Source organism: Leopardus geoffroyi, chromosome A3, assembly GCF_018350155.1.
Source record: "Leopardus geoffroyi isolate Oge1 chromosome A3, O.geoffroyi_Oge1_pat1.0, whole genome shotgun sequence".
Classification (NCBI taxonomy): domain Eukaryota; kingdom Metazoa; phylum Chordata; class Mammalia; order Carnivora; family Felidae; genus Leopardus; species Leopardus geoffroyi.
Window position 1 is genome coordinate 45,583,185 of NC_059336.1, and position 26,234 is coordinate 45,609,418.

Genomic DNA, 26,234 nt, shown 5'->3' on the forward strand with positions numbered 1-26,234 from the left:
AGCTTGGTTTTCTTTTACTTTAATTAGATTATATATTGTACACTAAATTATATATTATAATTATGTACCGTAAGTAGATAAGATAGATTCTGAGATTTGAAAAGCATATTTGTTTGCCTCAAAGTCAGTTGAGGAGAGAACAAATGCTTACCTTTATTCTCTAAGGAATGAATAGCCTGACATTTCAAATGATTAGTAGTATTTAATCAGGCTAACAACAGGACTGAATATTTAGTTTATTTCAATTATTCCTTATAAACTCATTGGATGCACTAATGCGGCACAATTGAACCTAAAATTATTACAAAGGATGATTCATTACATAATTAGGATCCATAGGCATGATAAACAGACCTAATAAAAAACACCCAAGGAGCCTATCAGTTATAACTGCGATGTGCTCTGATTCGGATACATTTAATCTCCTGAAAACAGCCTTCTGAAAACAACAACTACTGAAACATTTAAACAATAAAGCAGAACTTTCAGGGATAAGGGGACCAATGCACAATAATGGAAGCGATGGCCACAGAGCTGGAACTAGAAGATGATAAACCTGAGAGTCACTCAAAGGTAGCAGGTACCTTGACGTCTTCGGTTCCTGTGATGACTTCACTGACTTCTGGCACAGACTGCAGCAAAGGGATCTCCCGGTAGGTGTTTGGAAAGCAGACAAGAGAACCAAGAATGGTGAGAGCTTCTGAATGAGGGGCCTGCACACAAAAAAGTGAAAGTGCTCATTTTTCTTTTGCTAAGCCAGAAACTTTACTTAAGCAACAGACTTTACTTTTTCATGATTTCAAGAGGGAATCTTTATTTTATCCTAGATAAGAAATATCAAACTAGGCTGGTTATTTTCCTCCAGGTGAACAGTTAAACAAGACAGGTTTGTCTAAATGAAAAAGCAAATTTCCAAGGAATGGAAAATAACGTTATACTTGAATACAAAAAAGACCAGTGAAAACTGGTCTGCAGATGCATTCAGATTCAGAAAAGCAAATGACTCAATTATGACTTTTACCTTTTATTTTTATGTGTTTTAGTCTTAATGTTCTTGACAAGGCAGGGTAAGGGATATCAACTTAATATTATTTTTGCTGTGAAGACAGTTAACAAAAATTCATAAGGGAGAAGGGTTGGGGCTGAATTTCAGAAGGCAGGGAAAGAGCACACACCATCCACCAAATTTCCTGTCTCACCAAGAACTACTTTGCAAAATAACACATAGTGATTGACATCTAGTGATACAAAATCACTTGTTTGTCCACTACTGGAATTAGGAATATATCAAAGGAATCACCTCACACCAGTCAGAGTGGCCAAAATGAACAAATCAGGAGACTATAGATGCTGGAGAGGATGTGGAGAAACAGGAATCCTCTTGCACTGTTGGTGGGAATACAAACTGGTGCAGCCACTCTGGAAAACAGTGTGGAGGTTCCTCAAAAAATTAAAAATAGACCTACCCTATGACCCAGCAGTAGCACTGCTAGGAATTTACCCAAGGGATACAGGAGTACTGATGCATAAGGGGCACTTGTACCCCAATGTTTATAGCAGCACTCTCAACAATAGCCAAATTATGGAAAGAGCCTAAATGTCCATCAACTGATGAATGGATAAAGAAATTGTGGTTTATATACACAATGGAGTACTATGTGGCAATGAGAAAGAATGAAATATGGCCCTTTGTAGCAATGTGGAAGGAACTGGAGAGTGTTATGCTAAGTGAAATAAGCCATACAGAGAAAGACAGATACCATATGGTTTCACTCTTATGTGGATCCTGAGAAACTTAACAGGAACCCATGGGGGAGGGGAAGGAAAAAAAAAAAAGAGAGAGAGAGAGAGAGAGAGGTTAGAGTGGGAGAGAGCCAAAGCATAAGAGACTCTTAAAAAATGAGAACAAACTGAGGGCTGATGGGGGGTGGGAGGGAGGGGAGGGTAGGTGATGGGTATTGAAGAGGGCATCTTTTTGGGATGAGCACTGGGTGTTGTATGGAAGCCAATTTGATAATAAATTTCATATATTTAAATTTAAAAAATCCAGGAGAAAAATAAAGGAATATATCAAAGGAGGCATTTCACAAGATTTCAATTCAGCCAATACTTACTAGCAGCTATGATTAGCCAAGAATAGGGCAGACACCACAATTACAGAGGTATGTCATTCACCCACTTTCCCATCTGTCCATCTTTTTTTTTTTAAAGTTTATGTATTTTTGAGGGGGGGATGAATAGGAGAGGGGCAGAGAGAGAGAAGACATAAAATCCCAAGCAGGCTCCCCGCTATCTGCGCAGAGCACAAACTGTGAGATCAAGATCAAGAGGCAGATGCTTAACTGACTGAGCCACCCAGCCATCCATTTTTCTGTCTACCTACTACTATCTAGCAATTATAATAATGGTGGCAAACACAGAGCTCTCACTCAGTGCTAAGCACTGTTCTAAATGCTGTACAAGCATTTCCTCCTAGAATACCCTCAGCAACCCAATGACCTAGATACTATTATCATTTCTACTTTACAAGTGAGAAAACTGAGGCTCGGAGAAATTCAGTGGCTTTTCAAGTGACAGACCCTGATTTGAACTGAGGCCATCTAATTCCAGGGTCCACACTGGGTCTATATTGTTAAGCACCCGGGGTAGGAAATGAAAGGGAGTCTCCCTCCCCCAGAGAGATGGCAGTGTAGCATGTGGAGTGTGGGAGGAAAGGCAAATAGCGGTTATATGTAATTCAGGAAAGCACTTGCTATGTGAGCCATAGAGTAGGGATATCACAAGAACGCAGAGCATTCATCTTTTACCTCGCTTGGTTCTCATCAGCACACAGGTAAACAAAAGACGATATAAAACACACAGAGAGATATTCTATGGGAACCAAAACGAGGCAATGATTTGTTCTGTTCAGGATAGTTAGGGACACTAAGACCAACCGCTGCTAAAAGTCGCATAAGCCACAGGAGCCAGCCAGGCTGGTGGAGTGAGGGAGTGAGGTGAGGGGTGAGAGGCATGGTTCGGGCAGTGGGAATAGAAAAGGCAGAGGACCCGGGCACCCATGGACCTGAAAAAGGCCCCAGGTGCACAGAGCCGGGAGGCCATACAGGCCCTGGAGTTCCCCAGGGGCGGAGTCTGAGAAAGACACCCAGGGCTCTCAGGGAATAACCCCCAGGGCCACGTAGCACAGTTCCCATCTCATTCTACCTGAGCAGTGATGCCCTCAGAATGGAGCAGGAGTGTGGGGTGATGGATGCTCTCAGGGAGAGCAGAGTGTCAGTCACTGAAGCGCAGTACAGGCCAGAGTGAAGGCCGCTATGAGTGCAGCCATAGCATCAGGGATGAAGTCGCTGTATCTTTAATGGTTTATTTCATTTTTTAAATATGAAGATTTGAAACCACTAGAGCAAATTGAAAATGTTAAGACTAGCCAAAGTCCGTCAGTGAGTACAGTTCCATGTTACATGACCTGTGGTCACCACCCAGGCCTTTCCTCACCTGACCCCACGCCAGCGATGATGTAGATGCTAGCTCCCTCGTGCCTGGGAACACCTGCACCATTTGGCCCTGGGACACCTTTCTTGGCTCCTAAGGTGGTCTGACAGTCTCAGTGCTGGAACGCCTTGTTTCCTCAGGATCTAAACTCTGGGACACTGAGTGTGGTTCTGTGCCCTCTTCTCTCTCAGATCTATACTCACTCCCAAAGGATATTCAGCCCCAAGATTTCAATGCCTCCTAAATGTTGGACTCCTCAATATTTCTGTCTAGACCAGACTTCCCACCTGAAGTCCAGGTTTGTATGTCATCTCACCTCAGGGGTCCAGAGGGATCTCACACTGACAAGCTCCACCTAGACCACGGTCCTGTCCTTCTGTGTAACCCTACCCCATCACTAGCACTCTGTCCCCTTACCCGAGGCCTTTCTTTCCTTTATTTTATGTTAAGAAGCAAACTCAAAACATTGTGTCATTCCACTTCTGAGGTCTCCAGCATCCCTGCTTTGGGTTTTTTTCTTTGCATACATCACTTTCTGAGCTGTTAGTCACTTAATATTTGTAACCCCCACAAAGGCAGGGGTTAGGTGGTCTTCATCACTTCTCTACCCCAGTGGGTGCTCAATAAATACCATCCTGAGATAAGGGGAGGCTGCTGCTGTCCCTGTTTATCTGACGGACACTGATGGTCTTTCGGGTCTCTGCTTCAGCTTCACTTCTTCCATGAAGACCTTTCTAATGTATGTCTTCCCCTCCACCTCTTACCCGGCAGAATGAACACTTCCTCAGTTGGTGCCCCCGTGGGTTCTGGATGTGATTTTACTGTGGCTGCTAGAAACTCATGCACAAACATTAAACACTTGGTGTACCCATCTGGTTCCTTGAGGCTAGGGGCCCTGTCATACTCAGCCAGGCCAGGTCCCAGCATGTAGCAGGCCCACACATTTCTCAAACAGCCTTGCTTTGTTGGCCCTCATTATCTGCTGCCCTTTATCCATCAGACAATCTTTTTTTTTTTTTTTTTTTTTTTTTTTTAGACTTACCCATCAACAATCCTGGTTTAGACTTCATTGAGATTGATACCTTCCCCTGAGTGGCTTAACTATTGTGTTGTACATGAGCCTGGCTTGAACTGTGGATTTTTAGATTGCGTGCTAGGCTATATAACAACTAGATATAAAACATTAGATCTTAAATAAAATTAAGGAGTTGTTACACAGCTTTATTCAATGAATGTGGTAAATGACAATACTTTTTTGGCCTAAGCACTGAGCCTAGGGTGAGTCCCAATTTACACACAGGAGAATGAGGAGAATGAGGCTCATGTGTCTAAGCATATTGTCTAAGGTTAGAGAACAATACAAGGCAACACTGGGATGGAACCCAGGTCCGACCCTGTAGAGTTCCAGGGTAAAGCATGGGAAGGGGAATATATGCAATACTCTGTCCTATGTGCACACAACTGGTCTGTCCCACTGGTGATGGACATTTGGATTAGTTCTAGTTTTAGGCTACTGTGAAGAATGTTTGCTGAGCACAAGCTCCAACCCATCTTTTGGTGACCTGTGTGTGCGTTTCTCTTTCCCTCAGCAGGGCGTAGCAATGGTACTTCAAACTTGTATTTAACTTGTGTTAGCCAAAAACTTGACTGAGTAGGTGTGCCCCATCACCAGTTCCCCTACAACTTTAAACTTCAAGTTTAAACTAAGAGAGAAATTCAAGGCAATTTATAGTTACTATTCTTTCATGTAACTTTTACATTCACATGATCATATTTTCTTTCTCTTTCTAAAAAAATATATTTTGGAAAGCTACTTTAATATCTTACCTAGCCAAGAGATAAGTTTCCACAGAGAATGACTGCCATGCATGGCATCATCTCTAGAAAGGGTGTGGCATTTTTATAGGAAACCCTAGTATCAAGTAAGGAAACTATCAATAAAGAAGTATGGTTTTCCTTCCTGTATCTTGTGAATTTGTTCAATGTTGATCTGAATGATAAAAAATAAATTTGAAGGTTCTTTGAGAATGATTATCCTAAAATCTTTTTCAGAAACAAAGAAGTATAAAAATTTCCTATTCCTTAAAAAAAACAGTTGAACAAATTCAACATCTTTCTTCCTTTTTTCTTCTACCTTTCTTTTTTATCCTTCCCTTTCATTGCTCTCTCTTTTCCCTTCCCTTTGCTTTTTAACTTATCCTTATAAGAAAAAGTTAGCACATGAAAATACCAGCATGAAATACCACCTATACATAAGGTATTAAAAACAACTTAAATTAAAATCCAGGGTTGGAGTTTGAATTTACCCTGCAGAGGAGACAGAAGTAGAGTGAAAAAGTAGCAATATATCAAACAAAATTTAGGTAGCTAAACACTCATATTGATTTCAATACAAGTCCCTGGAAAACAGTAAAGCTAATTTTATTCACACCATTTGAAAAGGAAAACAATGAGTCTGAACAGGTAACAGGTGTACAGAGCACAAAAGTGAGAGGCCCTTTATGTGTAAATGTATAAGAGTGTTCTCCCAAAAGACATTAACACATTGCGCTAATAGTGGAAGTAAATGTGGAGATTGCAGATAATCTTTTTGTAGCCATGAATGTTCATTTAGTCCACTCGATTCTCATTGTTTAGTGTAAGAATTCTGCCAGAGTTTTATTGCACAATTAATAATATGTATTCATCATCTGCTTAAAATTTAAGTGTTCTCACATTAAAAAATATTTTGTTAGACTTATAAAAACCAAGATAATAATTTAAAAAATTATTGATAATGTACACTTAAAATTCTCTCTTTACTACAGACATCTCTGTGCCACCATTTACTGGAAAATGCTAATAGACTCTAAGAGACAACTCCTGCTTCTGACTGTGTAAATGTACTGAAACATTAGTGAGGATATGATTTTTCACACTCTGGCCTTTTGATGAAACGCCTTCCCAATACCAGTGTGTCATCTTATCCTACAATTTCACACATCAGCTGCCAGGGCATCTACCCCAGAGCCCAGTTTCACATTGCACTAATGAGTCAACACCTGTTAAGAGTGGAGAAATCTGAACCTTGTTAGCGATTGTGAAGTCTCCTGGGAGTTTGGATGCTGAGCATTGTCATACTCACCGCCGGCGTGTCTGTACTGAGGACCCTGGCAGCAGCCGTGATGAAGTCCCCCACCAGCATTGAGAAGCCAGGCAAACCCAGGGAGAAGAAGCGGGGTGGACAGTGCCTTATAATGGTATTTAAGATATCCTAGAGGCAGAGATAAGAAAACACAACTGTAATTTTCAAGAACGAAATTCCAGAGTAGACAGTTCATTTGTATATATGGCCACTATATGATAATCTAAGGGAACGAGGGTCACAGAAATTTTTCAGTAAAATGGGTACTGGGAGATGATGACTTAGTCCAAGGGCTATTGCACCCATTGTACAGGTAAGAGAAGGGACACTAAGTTGTAAGATGACATGCCCAAAATCTAAATCATGGCATTGGGACTAGACACTTCTGTCTTTCACCTTAAGGTGAAAGCTTCAGACAAGCTCCAGGGAGTATTCAGGTAGATATATAAATAAGACCTGCAAACACCTATCACTTTCAAAACTCTCCAATTTTCAAAAGTTAAAGCACACTGTTTCATTAAAAAATCTTTAAGTAGGCAAAGAGATGGAAATATTCACTCTTCGGATAGTTCTATGTGTTAAACAATGGGAATGAATAGAGCACGGTCACACTCTAAGCTCAGGCAGTCAGTGTGGCTCTGGGTACAAGTGAGAACACCAGGTAAAAGTGCAAATGTAGCAGCTGCCATTTACATGGTGTGCAACATGAAGACCCCAACTGCCGAGACACCTGGTGTTGCCGTGTCTGGAATAGCCTGTCCGTGGTGGGTGGCAGGCTGGCCCCTGCCCACCAGCTCTGTTCTGAGACAGCCACCACATTCCAGCCTGTGGCAGAGCAGGGCTCCACCACCAGATAGTGTTCATGCCACCCACAGCCAGGCCACATCTCTGAAGCCACCTGTGCGAGTGTGTGTGTGCACAGGGAATTAGTCAGAAAACCACAAACTTCTCTCACGTACTTCTAGGCCATGCACATTAATCAAACATACTCAACTACTAGAGGTATGTGTCTTGTAGTTATTCAATCTATAGTTAGTCTCAAAATACAAGCCAAGAAGCAAAATTTTAAAAAATCTGATTTCTTTTCTATGGCTGTTTTAAAAATCCTTTAAAATAATCCTGGGGCACCTCGGTGGCTCAGTTGGTTAAGTGTCTGACTCTTGATTTGAGCTGGCCCAGGTCATGACCTCACGGTTCGTGAGATCAAGCCCGGCATCAAGCTGTGCACTGACAGTGTGGAACCTGTCTGGGATTCTCTCTCTCCCTCTCTCTCATCCACTCGCACACACACATACACACACACACTCTCTGTTTGAAAATAAATAAACTTAAATGAATAAAATAATCCTGATTCAATTTTGATTAAATTAGAACAAAGTAGTAGCAACACACTAAATCCTAACACGTTAAGTCCTTTACCTCATTTCACAATCTGTTAATCTTGAAAGAGAATTTTTGTGTGTTCACAATACATTTTTTTCCCAAGACTTGTTTTTGTCCCTATGTAATGGATTTATTTGGTTTCTACGAATTGTGCTGTTCATATCCTTAAAATGACTATCCTGTGCTTACTCCATTAGAGCTCATATGTGGTAGTTTAGCTAGTACTAATTTAAAGTTTTAGCGTTTCAGCAGAGTTTTTCCTATACCAAAAATACAGAGATAGGTAAACAGATAAAGGAGGAGAGGAAAGAAAAACCTGAACCACACTTCTCCCAAGTTAATGTTTAACCCTGCTTTAATCATGTCCTTTGATACACTTTAGGGTCCATATCAGCCAAGGCAAACATTCTAAGGGGCTGAGCAGATGGACGCTGTAGTTTAGAAAGTGTGTAGTAAACTCATGCTCCAAGAGTGGAACAAAAGATCCACCTTTTTCATAATTAAGCCTCTGATTAATGCCCTGGGCTCCTCACCACACACCTGTAATTACTCACAGAGGTGTGCATTGTGCTGGGCCTTGTCTAGGAATATCAGGCATCAAGCTACCCGGCAGCAGATGGAAGAACATTTCTGTTGACATATGCCACACTGAAAGGATTCATGTCAACCTGGCCAGCAAGGTAGCAGAATGCTGTGTATCTGAAGATTAATAATGCAAACAACCACCATGTTAACTTGGTTATGTTTGTGTTCATTCCATCTGTTGAGATGAGGAACTAAGCCTTGAACCCTGAAGATTTTTAAAATCTTTGGCACAAACTTAAATAAGCCATTTTCACCACTGGAATTTAGAATTTTAATTAAAAAAAATTTTCTGTGACAAGTTTATGGGAATTAGGAACTAAATCCTTTAACAAGCTAAGGCCAGAATTTGTAAATGAAATCATTTTGCTTCATAAGATTCATGTGTGTAAAGGTGAAGTGCTCTGTAAATGGGGCATGCACCAAAAATTACTAAGTTGCCAGCAATGCTAAAGACAGCAGAAACACATGGAGCTGAGATAGAGTCACACGGCTCCCTGCCTCTGGATCTGCGCCAGTCACTTCAACGGAACCTGTTTCTATGGGCAAGAAGATTGGAAAGAGAGGGCAAAATAACAGATGGCTAGCCTACCCTACTATGCCACCCACGTAAGACAGAGCCCTGAGGAGAAGTGGGGCCTGGGTAGCTGTCGCCAGTTAAAGGCAGCACTGGGGTAGGGGTAATGTGGGAGTCAAAGAGGGAACTGAATGGCTAGTCAGCCAAATTATGGCCATATGCCTGCTTATTTTGCTTGTCCATACTGAAATGGAACAACCCAAAGATTCTGTCTTTGTGATGACATGTTAAAATTAGGAATGACTGTGGTGCTTAAAAGAGAACAGCTGCATATACTCAATGGAGGGACATCCGTTGAGGGCTCCACTCGTATCTAGTAGAATCTTCTTTCACTTTCTCCTCCCACTTTAATCACAGTAAGATCATAGCTATTGCTGGAATCTCTGAAAAAATAAAAATCTTGAGACTCTGAAACTTTTTGCACAGACTCCAAGGCTTCATATATAGACAGGACTGTGCTTCCCAAATGGTCAAATTATTCATGTACAACCTCATGCCTTCTGCCAAATTCACATCCAAAGTGAACATTATTTGTCTCTTTTTCAAAGCAACTCATTTTTTTTAAACTTAAATAATATTATTCTGGAAAATCAGTGTCTTATGTCACAAGTAGAAAATAGTCCTATGTCAATACAGTAACAGTAAATCAAGGCTACTGAATTTTTGCTACATATCACTATCTGATGGAGGCTCCCCTTGTTACAAAGGGCGGTTTGGTCTTCAGGGTGGTGTGAGAGTTCTGTACCTGCTCCAACTGGCCTAGCTGAGAGAGTATCAAGGACTGATGGAGGTGAGGAAAGGGGCCATCGTTCTTCCTGGGTGACTGGAGGCTGTTTAGTGAAACCTCTCCTGTGACTACCAGTGGGAAATGCCCCTGCACTCAAACCCTGGTGTGATGAAAAGTGCACTGGGACTGGGGTCTCAAGGCTTAGGTTCAAGGCCAAGTGTATGTGACTGCAGGCAGATCATGTCATGCCTAGAGCTTCATGTTTCTCTTCCATTAAATGGGATGACTCCCTCCCACAGAGTCCTATCTAATGACATAGATGTGAACACATGCCTTTCTAAACTGAACTGAAAAGTACCATACAGGAGTAAAGACGGTGACAAGTAAAAAAAATGATTTTTTTTTTCAAAAAGGAAGGACTCTGAAGGATTTTACTTTCTAGAATTTACTTTGTAGGTTTTGTTTGTAGAATTCTGTGGACTATTATTTTGCTGATATTCGGAAAGAACATTTTAGAAGATTTTGAAGGTGGCATAAATAAGACTCTTAGTTGACATTATCCCAGATATTAAAAACCTCTAGACATTAGTGCTCTCAAATAACATTCCTAGCAAAGCATTATAGCCATTATAATGTATATAATTTCTAAGGCAAATAATAAAATCAAAACAGGAAAATGGTATTTTTAGATTTTCTAGCTTCCGTTTTTCTAAGGAGTTCTAGAATTTGCCTGAAACAAGTGACTCTGGTAGCAAAAATTAGTTTCTTTTTCCATACTCTAAATAGACTAAAAACAATAAGCTAAACAATAAGTCCAATGAAAAATGGACTCTAAAACAGGAATTAGGCGTATTTTTGAGAACTGACCAGTGTGAAGCACAAAGTTCTTTCACATGTTTTTTTCAAAGGAAATAAAATTCATTCTGCAACATGCTGCCATATAGTAAAAAGACCACCAAACTAGTATTTTTCTCCTGTTTCTGGTTAAAAGTCCACACGCATGCTACACAGTGAGTGTGAAAGCTGCACTGTAAGATGATAATTGTGAATTTGCAGCTTATCAAAAGATTCCAGCTTATGAGAAAGTAACTGGTGAGAACATCTGTCTCTTATCACTGATCTTACAAAAAATCAGGTAATTCAAATAGAGGCGTGTTGTTTCCTCTCCTCCAAAGCACCGTTCTATAAACACAAACCGCATTCAGCCTGGTAAATGAATCGCTTTAATTGAATGCTATGTACACAGTAACTGGAAAAACCATAAGTGATAAGAAAAACATATGGTGATGGCAACAGAAATTGGTTTATTCATTTTGCATAGTGTTGTTTCTTTAGTTCTCTTATAATTGACCTTTAGAACGATAAATGTGTAAAATAATTTTGTTTATTATGGCTCCAAACCTTCCAACAATTACACAAAATGAAAATTTAAAAGGAAGGATTCATTCTGGAAGCATTTCCATTGTTTACATAATTGCACAGCTACAATTTAGTGCTCATGTTGTTATGGAAAATAAAAAAAAGGGCCATTACAGGCCATTTCAATTCAAAATATTGCACAGTGGTGTCAAAAATGGGGGAAAATGTTCACTTTAAAGCAGTTTAAAATGGATTAACCCTGTAAACAAAAACATTTCAATATAGTGTTCTATGAAACAGAAATGTTCAAGAAGTAGCCATCGTTCAAACGGAATTAGAAATGTTGCAACTGTACTTTCACACCAATTACATATATATTATTCACTTAATATTTGCTCATGGCCCAGCAGATGATGGTTGTAACACAATAGCCGACCATCTGTCTCCCTGCCTTTCCTTAGCGGACTCGCGCCTGCTCCTCAGGGGCAGACGGGTCCGGTTATGCCACCTAAAGTCACTCAGACCTTCCAGGAAGCCAAACAGAGCTGCTAAGAAATAAAACTCATGTATACAGAATCACTGAACTGCTTCTTTAATTTTTTACTTTAAGAAAAATAAAATGCTGCGTAATGAATAACTTCACCATTTTTCAGGGAACATACCTACCTGCCTTTTATCTAGAAAATTCTAGAGGGAGCTCTTTTGTTTGGTAAAAGGGAGAATGTTCAGATCTGGTTATCTCATTAATCTGGTTAATGAAAAGGTTCAACTCATTCCACACCCAAGTGTAATTACTAATTATCAAAATATTTGAATGTAAAAGGGTACTTTTAACACTAACCCTGAATATAATTTAAACTTTAACAATCAAAAAGGCAGCCACAATCCTGCAGTACCTCAAGAACACATTTGAAAGTATCAATTATCTCTCTATTAGCAAAGCTCAGAAATGCTGAGTGACCAAAAAAAAAAAAAAAAAAAAAAAAAAGAAAAATTAGTTACCAGAAGAACAGATCCTTCAAAGTCTCAAGGCCTGGGCCACTTGCTTCTGCTAGTAGGACTTTGCTCCTTCAGCTCTGTGCAGAAGACAATCTTTACATACCTCAAGCTGCTACCTGGCTTCTTCATGGTCTACATTGGTTCAGGTAGGATTTTTGTTGATAAAAATAAAGCCTTTATGATTATGGCCTTTAAAAGAAGCATGGCAGATCATGTCTTAAGCACTGAGCTTCCAGAGAAGTCACTGACACTAAACACATAGCAGGACAAAGCTAAAGATTACTTTCAAGATCTGAGTCAAGGAATAGGTAGTATGTGCTATACATTATCTGTTTAAAAGGGCCGAGTATGGTGTGATCTGTTTGGAGAAGAAGCAGAGACTTGTGTAAGTGCTGGAAAAATGTGACCTCTCTGGGTATAACTACATTATGAAGGCCAGGAGAAATATGACAGGACAGAGTAATTGGGTTCTGTAGCTGGAGAAACAAAGTCACCTAGTACTTCTCACCATGAAATATACTATGGAGAAGACACAGTTTCCCTGACAGCAGTGTACAAAGGAAAAAGGGAGTGAGAAATGTGAAATGAATTTCTGATGGCCACTTGAGTGGCTCTGACCATTTGTATGACATCAGGATTTCAGGAGTGACAGAACATCAGGCAGAGGGCAGAAAAAGTTGCTGCAACCCTCAGCCCTAAGGAGAGAGCCTTGAATGTTTTTTTTATGACTGCTTGCAATTAATTCTGCATCTGTGAGGAAGAATTTTGCTAGCCTTTAAACTCATCAGGACTGTCTGCTTCAGGAAAAAAAGAGCGATTGGTTGGCTGACTGAGTTTAAGAAACACTATATGAATTTTATTTTATACTAAAGTTGGCATGTCACCAGATTGTCTTAACTGCTTCTTTTTCACTTTGTTGTCTGTAAGAGCTTTATTGAGAGTGCTGAATCCTAACCACTAGACCACCAGGGAGAGCTTTATTGAGATATAATTTACATATACTAAAAATCACCCTTTAAAGTGTATATTTTAGTAGTTTTTGGCATTTTCATAAAATTGTGCACTATCACCACTATCTAATTTGAGAACATCTTCAAAATGAAACCGTCTACCCATTAGCAGTCCTTCACCATTCCTGCCTATAGGCAACCTCTAATCTGCTTTTCTGTCTCTACAGATGTGCCCATCCTGGACATTTCAGGATATGGACACATACACCACATGACTTTTTTTGTTTTTGTTTGTTTTTTGTTTTTTGTTTTTTAACCTGGCTTCTCTCATTTGGGCAGGTGTTTTAAGTTCATACATGTTGCAGCATGTAGCAATACTTTATTTCTTTTTGTGGCTAAATAATATTCCACTGTGTTGATATACTACATTTTGTTTATCCAATCATCAGTTAATGGATATTCAGGTTGTTTCCACCTTTTGGTGATTGTGCTGCTATGAAAATCTGTGACCCAGTTTTTGTTTGAATAGTTACTGTCAATACTTTGGGGTATATACCTAGGAATGGAATTGCTGGTTCATAAGGTAATTCTATGTTTAACTTTTGAGGAACAAACTGTTTTCCACAGCAGCTTCACCCTTTCATACTCTTTTGTTTATTTTTGAGAGAGACAGAGAGAGAGAGAGAGAGAGAGAGTGAGTTGGGTAGGGGCAGAGAGAGAGGGAGAGAGAGGATCTGAAGCAGGTTCTGAGATGACAGCAGACAGCCTGGTGTGGAGCTCGAACTCATGAACCATAAGATCATGATCTGAGCAGAAGTTGGACACTCAACCGATTGAGCCATCCAGGCGCCCCACCATTTCGCATTCTTACCAGTAATATATGAGTGTTCCAATTTCTCCACTTGCTTGCCAACATGCTATTTTTTTGTTTTTTAAAAATTATTATAACTACTCTAGAGAGTATGATGTGGCATCTCAATGTAGCTTTGATTTCCATTTCCCTAGTGACTAATCTTTTAGTCTTTTCACATCTTTTCACATGCTTTGTTGGCCATTATGATATCTTCTTTGGAGAAATGTCTAAGTCTTTCACCCACTTTTAAATGAGGCTGTTTGTCTTTTGGCTATTAAGTTATAAAACTCTTTTATGTATTCTGGGCATTAGACCCTTAATCAAATATATGATTTGCAAATATATTCTACCATTCTGTGGGTTGTCTTTCACTTGCTTGATGGTAAACTTTGTTGTGCAAAAATTTTTAATTTTGATGAAGTACAATTTTTACATTTTTTCTTTTGTTGCTTGTACTTTTGGAGTTATATCTAGGACTTCTATAGTTTTAGCTCTTATATTTAGGTCTTTGGTCCATTTTGAATTAATGTCTATATATGGTCTGAGGCAGGAATCCAACTGCAGACTTTTGCATGTGGATATTCAGATGTCCCAGCACTGCTTGTTGAAGAGACTACTGTTTTCCCACTAAGCTGTCTTGGCACCCTTGTTGGAAATCAGATGACCAGAGATATATAGGTTTATTTCTGGACTTTTAGTTCTATTCCATTATCTATATATCCAACCTTTTACCAGCACCAGCACCATTTTGATTACTGTAGCTTTGCAGCGAGTTTTGTTTTTTTTTTTTTTAACTTTTTTCATCTTCGTTTTTGAGAGAGAGACAGAGCATGAACAGGGGAGGGGAACAGAAAGAGGGAGACACAGAATCGGAAGCAGGGCGTAGGCTCCGAGCTGTCAGCATAGAGCCTGACGTGGGGCTCAAACCCTCAAGTCATGAGTGAGAGTATGACCTGAGCCAAAGTCAGGTGCTCAACCAACTGAGCCACCCAGGTGCCCCTGCAGTGAGTTCTGAATAGCGAACTCTGAGTCCTCTGGCTTTGTTCTTTTTCAAGATTGTCTTGTCTATCCAAGGTTCCTTGCAATTGCCTAAGAATTTTAGGATCAGCTTTTTCCATTTCTGTAAAAATTGGAATTTTGATAAGGATCCCATTGAATTTGCAGATGAATTTGGGGAGTATTGTCATCTTAACAATATTAAGCATTCCAATCCAGGAACACGGGTCATTTTTTGACTTATTTTGGTCTTCTTTAATTTCTTATAGCAATGTTTTTTGGTTTTCAGTGTATCTCTTTCATTTCCTAGGTTATATTTATTCCTAAATATTTTGTTCAAATATTCATTTGATGCTATTAATGAAACTGTCTTCTTAATTTCATTTTCAAACTGTCCACTGTGGTGCATAGAAACATAGTTAATTTTGTATATAGATCCTGTAATCTTGCTGAATTAATGTATTTATTCTAATAGGGGATTTTTGTGAATGTTGCAATTCCTTGGGGTTTTTATATACAAGATTATATTGCCTGTGAATATAGATAGCTTTCCTACTTACTTTCAAGACTGGATTCTTTTTATCTCATTTTCCTACCCGAATGCTCCGGCTGTAATCTCCAGTACACCACTGAATAGAAGCACTGTGAATGGACATCCTTCCTGATCTTGGGAAATTGTGGAAGTCTAAAATGGAAAGACCTGTTGTTTCCGGGGTGGGAAGAAACCCATAGCCTGTGATGTGGTATCCACACCTCAAGTAGCCTTTTCTCAAAATATTTTTGGGGATTAGCAAATTAGAGCGAGGATGTTCAGGGTGCTTGGAGATCAGATGCACTAAGTAAGAACTCACCCTCTGTCGTATGAACTGAGTTGTTCTCTCAGCCCTAAGTCCTCAGCAATATGAACAGAACATAAAGCCCCTTTTACTCTGACCAACACAACACCCTTCTTGCAGCCCATGGATTGGGGGAGCTGCTTTCAATGTATGCTTCCTATAATGGGCATTTCACAGCTCACTGGGGAGACGAACAGGGAGACGGCAACCCCACCAGGAAATTCAACACATTCGTTATTCCATAAGGTGAAAAAAACTGCTGGAGGGTTGTAGACAGAAGTGACTTACCAGCTGTACCAATCATGCCTTGAAGACACCACAGCCTGACTATGTAATGACTGTCTTAGTTGTGACCCTGATAAGCCTCAAATCTCCAACATTACAGTTTGTACAACAGGCTGGTTTAATGAGATTGATGCAGATGCTCAGAGCAGTTATTAACTCCTGACATGGGACTTCAGCAAATGAGGTCTGCTGGCGAGTAATGACAGCAAAAGTGTCATAGCTGCATCTGACTCCCGTGTGTATGAGGTGCACTCAGAGCAAATAGATGCAGCACTCTGAAATGAGACAAAACCTGGGGGCCAAGTTGACGCAGAGAGGTGTTTGTACATCCCAAGAATTTATAAGGGCCCGGGAGTGGGGTGGATGGGGTGGGATAGGAGGATGTTCAAATCTGCTTTTTCTGAGGCAGCCAGCTCAAGTCTCTCCACTGGCTCCTCCACCCCACTCCTCCTCAGCTTTTACAAGGTTCTGGAGCAGAAGCAGAAGCAAAAAGTAACTGACATCACAGATAACAGGATAGTTAGAAATGTGCTTATAGAGCATAATTGTGCAAGTAGTATCATTAAGGTAGGAATTACTGCAATGAGTAAAACATGCACTCCTATAATTAATATAGGTACCACAGGAACAGGCAGCCATACTCTCCCCAGGTATACTGTGCATCCTGTCTCAGGAATGCATCAGCTGGAAATATATTCTTAGTATATACAAAAGAAATGTGGTTTAGATGAAACCACAGGCTTATTAATATGTTCAGGTATAGCCTAATGCCATGGCTGCAAGGTGCAGTGAAGTCTCAGTCAACACTGCCAATGGTGTCAAGCAGAATACTCATGTCACTCTCATGCTAGAATCCAGATTGTACACTTGTACTACCTTAGCATAAACTATGGAAAATTCAGTAGGGAAAACATCTCTCTACTGAATTTGGGTAACAAGGATATTTCTTGTGTTCCTCTGGAACTGTGAAAACCTAGAGAAGAAAGATCTAAGAGATCATCATTCAATTCTTTCACTTACAGAGATGGAGTAGGAGATCAATGAAGGCCAGAAATTGCCCCCAAGGTCTGGACACAAACCCAAGCACGCTCCTCTTCTTTAGGAAGAGAAAATGTTAATGCAGGGTCAGTGAAGCCTCATATGTAGGGCCTCATATGTAGACCCAGGGCATCATCCTGAGGCCATTATTTAGCTCTGAAACACAAATTATTCTTTCATCTCATTCACTTTGCCTAATAATCATTTATAAATGCAGTTAATACTTTTTAGAGCTATACTTTCAAGTGAAGTCATTAAATGCTCTGGCTTAAACATGTGCTTCCAAGGGACACCTGGGTGGCTCAGTCGGTTGAGTATCTGGCTCTTGATTTTGGCTCAGGTCATGATCTCACCGTTCACGGGTTCAAGGCCCATACTGGGCTCCACACTGATAGTGTGAGGCCTGCTTGGGATTCTCTCTCTCTCAAAATAAATAAACTTTTTAAAAAATGTGCCTCCAAAATATACACAGATCATTCTCAGAGAAATATTATCAAATGAGGGAACTGGGTATAAAATGCTATGCTCTAAAGAGAAATGAGTCTCCCATCAAAATATTCTTGGGAAACCCCTGGATAGAAATTGCATGGGTCTGTGCATGCACCCATGGAAGTGAAGCATACGCACTGTTAGAAGGATTCTATGGAAAAAACACCAAGAAATCTCCCAGGATTCCAACAAGAAATGAGGAGCCCTATTTTTCCCACATAATTTGTGACTTCCGTGTTCATTTACTTGAAGCCTCAACTCTGCTAAAAGCCTTAGAGCTTTTGATGCTGTTAAAGATGAGTGTCTAGTGAATTTAAAAGTGTTTCCATCTCCCTTGCTGAAATTGGGAAGCCTGGTTCTCAAGTGTGGATGAAGGTGAGCCTGCCTGGTGGCATGGAGTTCTCCATTCTCTCCTAGCCCATGACCAGGAACAAGTTAAAAAGGAAAAGCTATTCAGTGTCTTCTGGTGTGTTCTCATACTGGAAAGGAAGTAAGTTTTGGAATATGATTATTATCCATTCTTTTCATTATAGGATAACACAAAATGCACACTCTCTAGTTTGTTTCCTTGTAAGTAAAATTACTCCACCTACACGTGGGAGCAAAATCGAAGCTTTCCACATTTTGTGCTCTATATTAAAAAAAAAAAAAAAGAAAAAAGAAAGGAAGAGAAATATGGGCCATGTGCTGGTCATTCAATTCTGGGGGTCTACAAACCTACTGCACCAATGTGTTGGAGGACTGGACATAACATGTAGAGTAGTCCCAACAGGTAACGTTTTAGTTTCATCTTGGGCAACAGACATATAACGTGTTCTTCTTCTTTTTTGCAATTTAATATGTGTTTGGACAATGAGCTCTCAAGAATGGCTTAAATCTGAGAGAAAATTCCCCAAGGGAGCTAGCTGTCCACCCACTTCTGAGGAAACCCCGGGTTAGAAGCATTAACAAAGCAGTAGTTTCAGCAAACCTGAGACAGCCCCTGGCTGGTTTGTTCTTATGAGGGAGAGCCCAGTGCACTTGAATCCCAGCACAGCAGGAAGGAAAGAGGTAAAGGAAAGGAATTAGACCATCTAGAATAATTCCAATACCTCTAATGGGTTGACAAATGGCTCGGTGCTTTGAATTCTAGAAATATCTGTTTAACATTTTGTTTTTTGATTTACACATAATGAAATTCACTTGGGGGGGGCTTCAGAAGTACTTTCTTTTTTTTAATGTTTATTTATGCTTGAAAGAGAAAGAGAGAATGAGAGAGAGAGAGAAAGAGAGAGAGAGAGAGAAAGAAAGCAGGGGAGGGGCAGAGAGAAAGAGGACAGAGGATCTGAAGTGGGCTCTGTGCTGACAGCAGAGAGCACGATGTGGGGTTCAAACCCCACGAAACATGAAATCATGACCTAAGCTAAAGTTGGATGCTTAACTGACTGAGCCACCCAGGTATCCCGAAAGCACTTTTCTTTAAACAAAGTTGCTTTTAGGCAGATGTTGGGAAGAATGAGGAAAAAGGAAGAGGAGGGATTTGGATAGAAAACTCCTAAAAGGTACAACTACTTTGCTCTCTGATCTTGGGCAGGTAGTTTGTCTCCTGGGCAGCAATTTCATCACCTGTAAATGGGAGTGAAAACACAACCTGCCTCACGGTGCTCTCACAATGCAACGGAGACAGACCAGGAAGGATTTTGTAAATTCTGAAGCCGTATACATCGGTGTTTGTATTAAATTATAGTGGGCCTTTTAAATTATGGTCTTATTAAAATATTAATTTTCTAGGATCAGCTGAAAAATAAAACTTGGAACAGATTTAATACCCACTCATTAAAAAGGGAGTCCGAAATGAAACCCATGTCGTTTTGATAATCTCAAGAACATTTCACAGTAAGTTGACAAAGTTCTTGAGTGCTAACTAACTCAGTTGCAGGTACCACATCAGCTGCTGTGAGGGGAATGAGATGGAATAAAGCATAGCCCCTGCCTTCCAGCAATGACCCCTCAGGGGTAGAGGACAGCTCTGCGAAGCTGAGACTGAGGGCAGACCAAGTGCATTGAGCTCCTGCAGGGGGACAGCCTAGCACTCCATGGGAATCCAGAGTAGGGAAGCAAATAGGTGACACAAACAGCCTGGGTCTTGACAAAAGGACCATGCTGCACACATTCAACGTGAGACTCCAGTAGGGGGATGGGGGAAGGCAGGTAATTTATTTTAATGTCTTACTACGAAAAGATTCTCTTCTTCTAAAATTTCTCTAGCCCACAAACACCTACCAAAGAATATTTTTCCATGGGAGAACAAAAGAAAAGCCATTGTTTATTGTTTCTTCAGAAAACAATGTTCTCTCTAAAATGTGTTCCTGTAAATAGCATTAATAGCTGAACAATCTGCAATTACCACACTCCCACTTATTGTTATGTATTAAAAAGGAATTAACAGACAAAAAGAGATTATTCCCCACAAGGAGAGCACTTTCTCACAGAAACAAAACTTGCAATTTAGAAGGCTTTTCTGGACATTATTTCCTTGTATCCAAACCTATCCTTCATGGATTATAAACCACAGTCATGATTTAAAATCTCTTATATTCAAAAATCAATCCTTTACACATGGGAGTTAAGACCTAAGTACAATTTGGTATTTGTAATGCCTCTAGAAGCCACCTCTCTGTCTCAGTTCTCTGCCTGAAGAAAAATGTGAATTTCTTAAAATCTTCATGGAATTCTAAATGGGAAAAGAAGCTCTTGCAGGTCAACAAGTGATTTTCCAAACAACAAGAGAATCCCTTCTGTAGTGACCGTACTAGCACCTACTGAAGGCATAAGTGTCCTCACCTTTCCAGAGCCCCAAAGACAGCCATTACAATCCCATTTCCGAGATGAAGCAGCTCAAGCCAGAAGAGGCTATGTGCTCACTGACTCGAGGAGGCAAGGCCAGGGCTCAAGCTCTTTTCCCCAGGTTGCCAGGAGATGGCCCAAACAGCTGGCCTTGGATGAGACAGAGCCTGAGAAGCTTATAAACCCCCAATCACATGCCAGGTCCTAACAGGACACCTGGTTAGAAAGGGCCTCTGGTGGTGAGCTGGAGTCTACCATCAGTCCCTACTCTGGAAGTAAGACAGCCTGACCTCCCTCTCCCTGCAGGCAGGGCTCCAGACATTTGAAAGAAGGCGACTCCTCACCACGCAAGCTGTTCTCTCGCCATCCTTCCTCCTCTGTCACTTGGCAGCGTGCACAGGGGAGCACAGCCACCCTGACTCCTCCCTGCCTCCACTCACACTTGCAGTGCTTCAGGCTCTGTGACTTCAGACCACACCACTCATTCACACTGGGCTTCCGGACCAAATGCACCTCAGGCATTTGTCCTGGTAACTCTGAATTAATGTGATGGCTCCATGCTTGAGTTCTTAAATTGTTTTTCTTTTTTAAAAATAAATTGAACCCTATGAAATCGAACCCCACTTTTGAAAAACAGTCCACTACTGGCAATTTTCATAATGTTCCACCTAAAACATTCGCCTCTCTTTAATCTCCCTGGTTAAATTTTTGTAGGGTTTAATTTCCCTGGTTAAGTTGAGACAGCTAGTCTTTCATTCTTGTTTGATTGCTGGGTTTTGTCATTTAATTTACATAGGCTGGCTCTTCTAGTCTGGTGTCATCAGCACAGGTACTATTGTAGGGCAGGGTTCCCCCAGCACAGCACTATTGACACTGAACCGTAAATTCTTTATTGTGGTCCTGTACATTGTAGAATGTTTAATGACATCTCTGGCTTCCACCTGCTAGATACCAGTGCATCCCCTTCCCCTCTTGTGACAACCAAAGTATCTCCAGACATTGCTCTGTGTCCCTAGACGGGACGGAGCAGCAACCACCACCACCCCTGGTCCCAGGAATCATTGTTCTAGGGTAATGAATGATGGCTGCATCACCACTACAGAAAGTTCACGTCAGCCCTGCAATTAATTGATTGTTGGGGCCAAAGTCTCAACCAGAACAGTTCAGCTCAGCTATTTTGGTCATCTAATCTTCCCCATGATGCCACATGGATTTAAGGAAGTCTTCCTTTTGTTTCTAGTTTCAATCAATCAACATATTTATTGAGTGTCTATTCCATCTGGGAAAAGACAAGATGCACTCCAGTGAGTTTACTAAAGGAGATTCTGGTGACTTGGGCCTTGTTAGAGGCCACAGTAGGGTTTCCTTCCAAAAAGAGACCTCAGGGCACAAGAGAACAATTTTTTCTACTGAAGGATGTAGGTCAGCTTATATGCTTTACCATATGGTAACAGTTTAGCAAGAACAAAATCTTTCAATTTTCCACATACACTGAGTTGCTATTATATTGCATCTTTACGCTTTAATTTATTTTGTGTAGCATGTGCTTATTAAACACATATGGCTAAACTCATATTTAAAATCATAATTCATATTCTTCACTGATAGCATTTATTTGAAAGAAAGTCTTTATACCTTTAACTCCAAAAAGGGAAATCAAAGAAAACTCAAGTCTCTGGCCTCAGGTAAACCTCTCCCTCTCCAGGTCAGCCTCTGCTGCTATCGTCTTACACTTTTTAAAGCTGTGAAGCAGGCTCACTGCACATGTGTTAGACCTCCTAACTGAAGCCTCTCCCATCTGTTACCTTCTACATATTTCTACTTTCCTTAACTGTGGCGTATGAGGGGTAAGTGAGCTCAGTCTACAGCTTAATGAAAATAATTACTGGTTTTACAGCTGTGAAAGAAAAGAACAAAATGCTCCGTTTATTATTTTGGTTCACTCATCTGTCTTAAGTCTCCATGGTCAGTGATAGCTAAGCAAAGTTATAATAAAATTTTCTTTGGTAAAACTTGACTAATCTATGGCTTATACATTCTCATGAAACCATATGGGAAACATGCAGGAACCAGTGGATGTTACTTGGTGGTATAACACTAACTATGTGATCATCGAGTCTACATTTTATTACTCTGAATTTGTACAATAAGCACATAATAAGAATTATTATTAACTTATTAATACATGTCAGGAGACGGTTCACATATATCACCTATCCTTGTAAACATTATTCTTCCATCAAAACTAAGTCAAACTTACAGTTTTAGTTTATTTATTCCTGTAGTAAATTCTTCTATTCAATAAAATCCCATTAATTAAAAAAAAGTAAATTCAAACTCATAAATACTATTTTTAGAAAAATAAAAGCTTTTTTTAAGTGTCAAAGTGCTTTCAAAAACAAATAGTAACAAAATTAGCTAACAAAAACGTAAGGTAATAGAGACCTTTAGAAAATCTAGGTTAATAAGCATAAATAAATTTGTAGTTTGGACATCACTGTTCAAATTCCAATAGATGATATGATACGTTCTCTTAAGAGGAGAGGAAATGTGCCTGGAAATCTTTCCAACACATTTCTATTTCCTAACACCTACCTCAGTGTATTCTCCATACACCTGTTTCACCTGACCTTGTGCTGCAGTGCCCATGACAAAGAGAGGGGTCCCATCCTACCTTGCCCCCACTTTTTCTCAATTCATCTTCTTGCCTTTCTGAATTAATTTTTGCTTTGAGATATAATGGGAATAGTGCCAGCAGGCTCTATCTTCTCAGGCACTTGCCTCTCAGCACTATATCCAACCTGTCTGAAATACTTTCTCTCTCTCTCTCTCTCCCTCCCTCTCTCTCTCTCTCTCACACACACACACACACAGAACTATACACATTACATATATATGCACATATAAATAAATAAATTTATTCACACAAACGCCATCTGTTTCTTAGTCCTTCTGAGGCCCTCATTACCTTGCCTTTGGCTACTACAGCAATTCCCTTTCTGTGTTTGTTGCCATCACTCCTTCTTGACTATAATCCATCCCACATAACCACTATGGTTTAGGCTTCTTAAAATGCTTTTTTGGCAATGTTGAGTTTTGTGCTTCAAAACATTCAATGGCTCCCCATACCTATGGGATGAAAATGATGCTGAATCAAGGTTCCCTACAGGGCTGCCTAGATTTATGTCCATACATTATTTCCAAGCACATATCTGGCACTAAATACAAACCACTATGGTCACTGTTCCTTGAACATGGCTTGAGAAGGTCTGTACCTCTGACATGCAAAATTCCATCCTGCTTCTCATCCTACAGTTTAAATCCTATCCATCCCTGAAAAGTCTGCTCAAAACGATTCCACCTCCTCTGTGAGCTGCTTTCGAACCAATTCGGCTACAAGGGTATTCAACCCAGTTCAATTCTTATAATGTGTGTACCACTTATTTGGCTCTTGCACAAGCTGAATGATCCCATACCTACTCACTTACGTGTATCAGACTGCTGTCTACACCCTTAGAACCTGACTAGGTAGTTACAGTGGTGAGAAAAAATACTCAACATGTAAAGATTACCGAACCTTTTCTATCTTCAGTAAAAAACAATGTGACCCTAATAACAAAATGCCTAAAAATAGATCAGAGGATCCAAGAATGCTCAATAGGAGAGGGCCTGAGAGGTCCTCTAGTCCAACTCATTCATTGGTCTCGTGTGCTCAGGCAAGGGCCCCATGGCCAGTGGGAGATAATGCTGAGTCTATCTCCCAGGTCTGTCATCTCCCAATATGTGGTCTGTCATCCATAAAAGTCAAATGTTGAATATATTTTGAAGCTACCTTATATCATTATGTCTTGGAAGATACATTTCCCTGTTCTTAAAAACCTTAGGAATAAGGTCTGGGATTAGTCCTGTTTCTATTCACTGTACACCCTATAGTTTTAAAACATTGTTTTCCGATGAAACTTTTAAGTTAGCCTTCTAGAGTTCCTCCTCTGATATACAACAAGGTTACCATTTAATCCCCTAAACGTCAGTTAGACCTTTAAATTTATAAATATGCAGTTTATCTTGGTAGCACTGACTCCAAATATCAAGAATTTAAACCTTGGTAAGAATCACTTACTGTAGAGAATAAGTGCCTTAGAGGTTTATTAGAATTACTTCCTTGGATATGAGATAAACAAGGTTCCTAATTTGCCATCTTAATTCTGTACTTTTCCTCAAATTGAACACTCATTTATGTTAAGCTTTAAATACATTTATAAATGTATGTATATCCAACACACGGTTCTAGTTATAAGTCTAACTTTTCAGCAAAGAATAACTCTTTGTCTGAGAAAAGGTGATGCAATTATTACATATCACTGCATGATACAGGCTGTCTGGGGTTATTAAAAGAGTCAGGTATGGCCAATTTACAAGTATCACCCCTGCACCTTGCTTTCATAGCTCACTGCTGAGTCTTATGCTCATTGAGGGGCCCCTTGGGATCTTTTTACAAACGACTGTTTATTATTATATTATTCCATCATATACCTCAGGAGAGGAGGTTGTAACATCCGTTAAGAAAATCAGGAGCTATTTTGACTTCTAAGAACATTACTCCATATACGATGTTTAAAATTATGTTTTCTTTAGCACTGGTATGGCAAAATGTTCAGTAAAACATAAAGTTAAATAAAAGCAAAAGGTTCCTGAAACAAGTGAAATATTCTTGGCTACAAAACAAATGGCTAAAATTAAGGGAGGGCAAAAAGAAATGCTACAAGTGCATTTAGCGACTGAAATATGAACAGTTTTGATCACGTATCACCAGCACCCAGCATGGTAGCATGCAGAGCACTCCCTGCCTGAGCCACGTTCTTACTTGCAGACAACAGAATCCACTCGGCTGAGATGAGGACAAAGGGTATTTATATCAGGGCACTGGATGGTTTACAGAGTTTCTAGAAGTGCCAGGGAACCCAGCATGAATGCTTCATGTCCAGGAACAAGCTGGTGAGCAGAAACGTCCAGCTATACCACAGACCGGTTCCAGTAGAGCTACTGTCTGCCCTTGACGCCATGACACAGGTGCCTGAGCAGAACCCCCGTGACAGCTGCCGCTCACCACTCCCTATGCATACTTTCCAGAACCACCATGTAGGTGCCCCTGTTGGACAGGACCATAGTGGGTGTCAACCCAGCCACAGGAGCTGGGGACATGCAGAGTTCAGCTTTTTAGTTCCCATCATACAGATGGCACACTGGGCAGGGTGAGGAGTGGGTAGAAAGTGAGCCAGTGGCCGATGATTCTGAATCCCAAGAGGGTTAAATCAACATTTTACTTAGGTCTGACTCACAGCCAGGGGAGAAGGTATTTCTCCATCTGTTCTGAAATTCCACAATGCCTAATTATATCTTTTAGTCAAACGAGTATGTTCAAAAGTGAGAAAATACACAGGGAAAGAAAAATATTAACATTTTACGATAACAGAGTAGGTTCTTTTCCTCATACTCTTCAGTGTCATTACAAGGGCTCATGTTTACTGAGGGCTGTTTTGTCCAGGCTCTGAATTGAGTACGTTATATATTTTAGCTCCACAAAGTCTTCAAATAACCCTTATGGTAAGCACCACAATTACCTGCATTTTACATATAAGGGGAAAAAGGCATAGTGAAGTCAAATGACAAGGTATAGCCAAGGCTGGAGCTCAGACAGGTTGTCTTGAAGACCATGCT

At 40.2% G+C, this 26,234-nt stretch overlaps 1 protein-coding gene across 8 annotated transcripts in view; it reads right to left on the bottom strand.

Annotated features, from left to right (window-relative positions):
* RALGAPA2 (Ral GTPase activating protein catalytic subunit alpha 2) overlaps positions 1-26,234 on the bottom strand; it is a 324,892-nt gene that overhangs the window by 144,297 nt on the left and 154,361 nt on the right. For all 8 annotated transcript variants that reach the window (XM_045445466.1, XM_045445467.1, XM_045445465.1 and 5 more), the window contains 2 exons: positions 6,617-6,745; positions 585-713 (listed from right to left, as the gene is read on the bottom strand). In XM_045445466.1, coding sequence (XP_045301422.1) covers positions 585-713; positions 6,617-6,745 — 258 coding nt within the window. The remainder of the gene's footprint in view (positions 1-584; positions 714-6,616; positions 6,746-26,234) is intronic.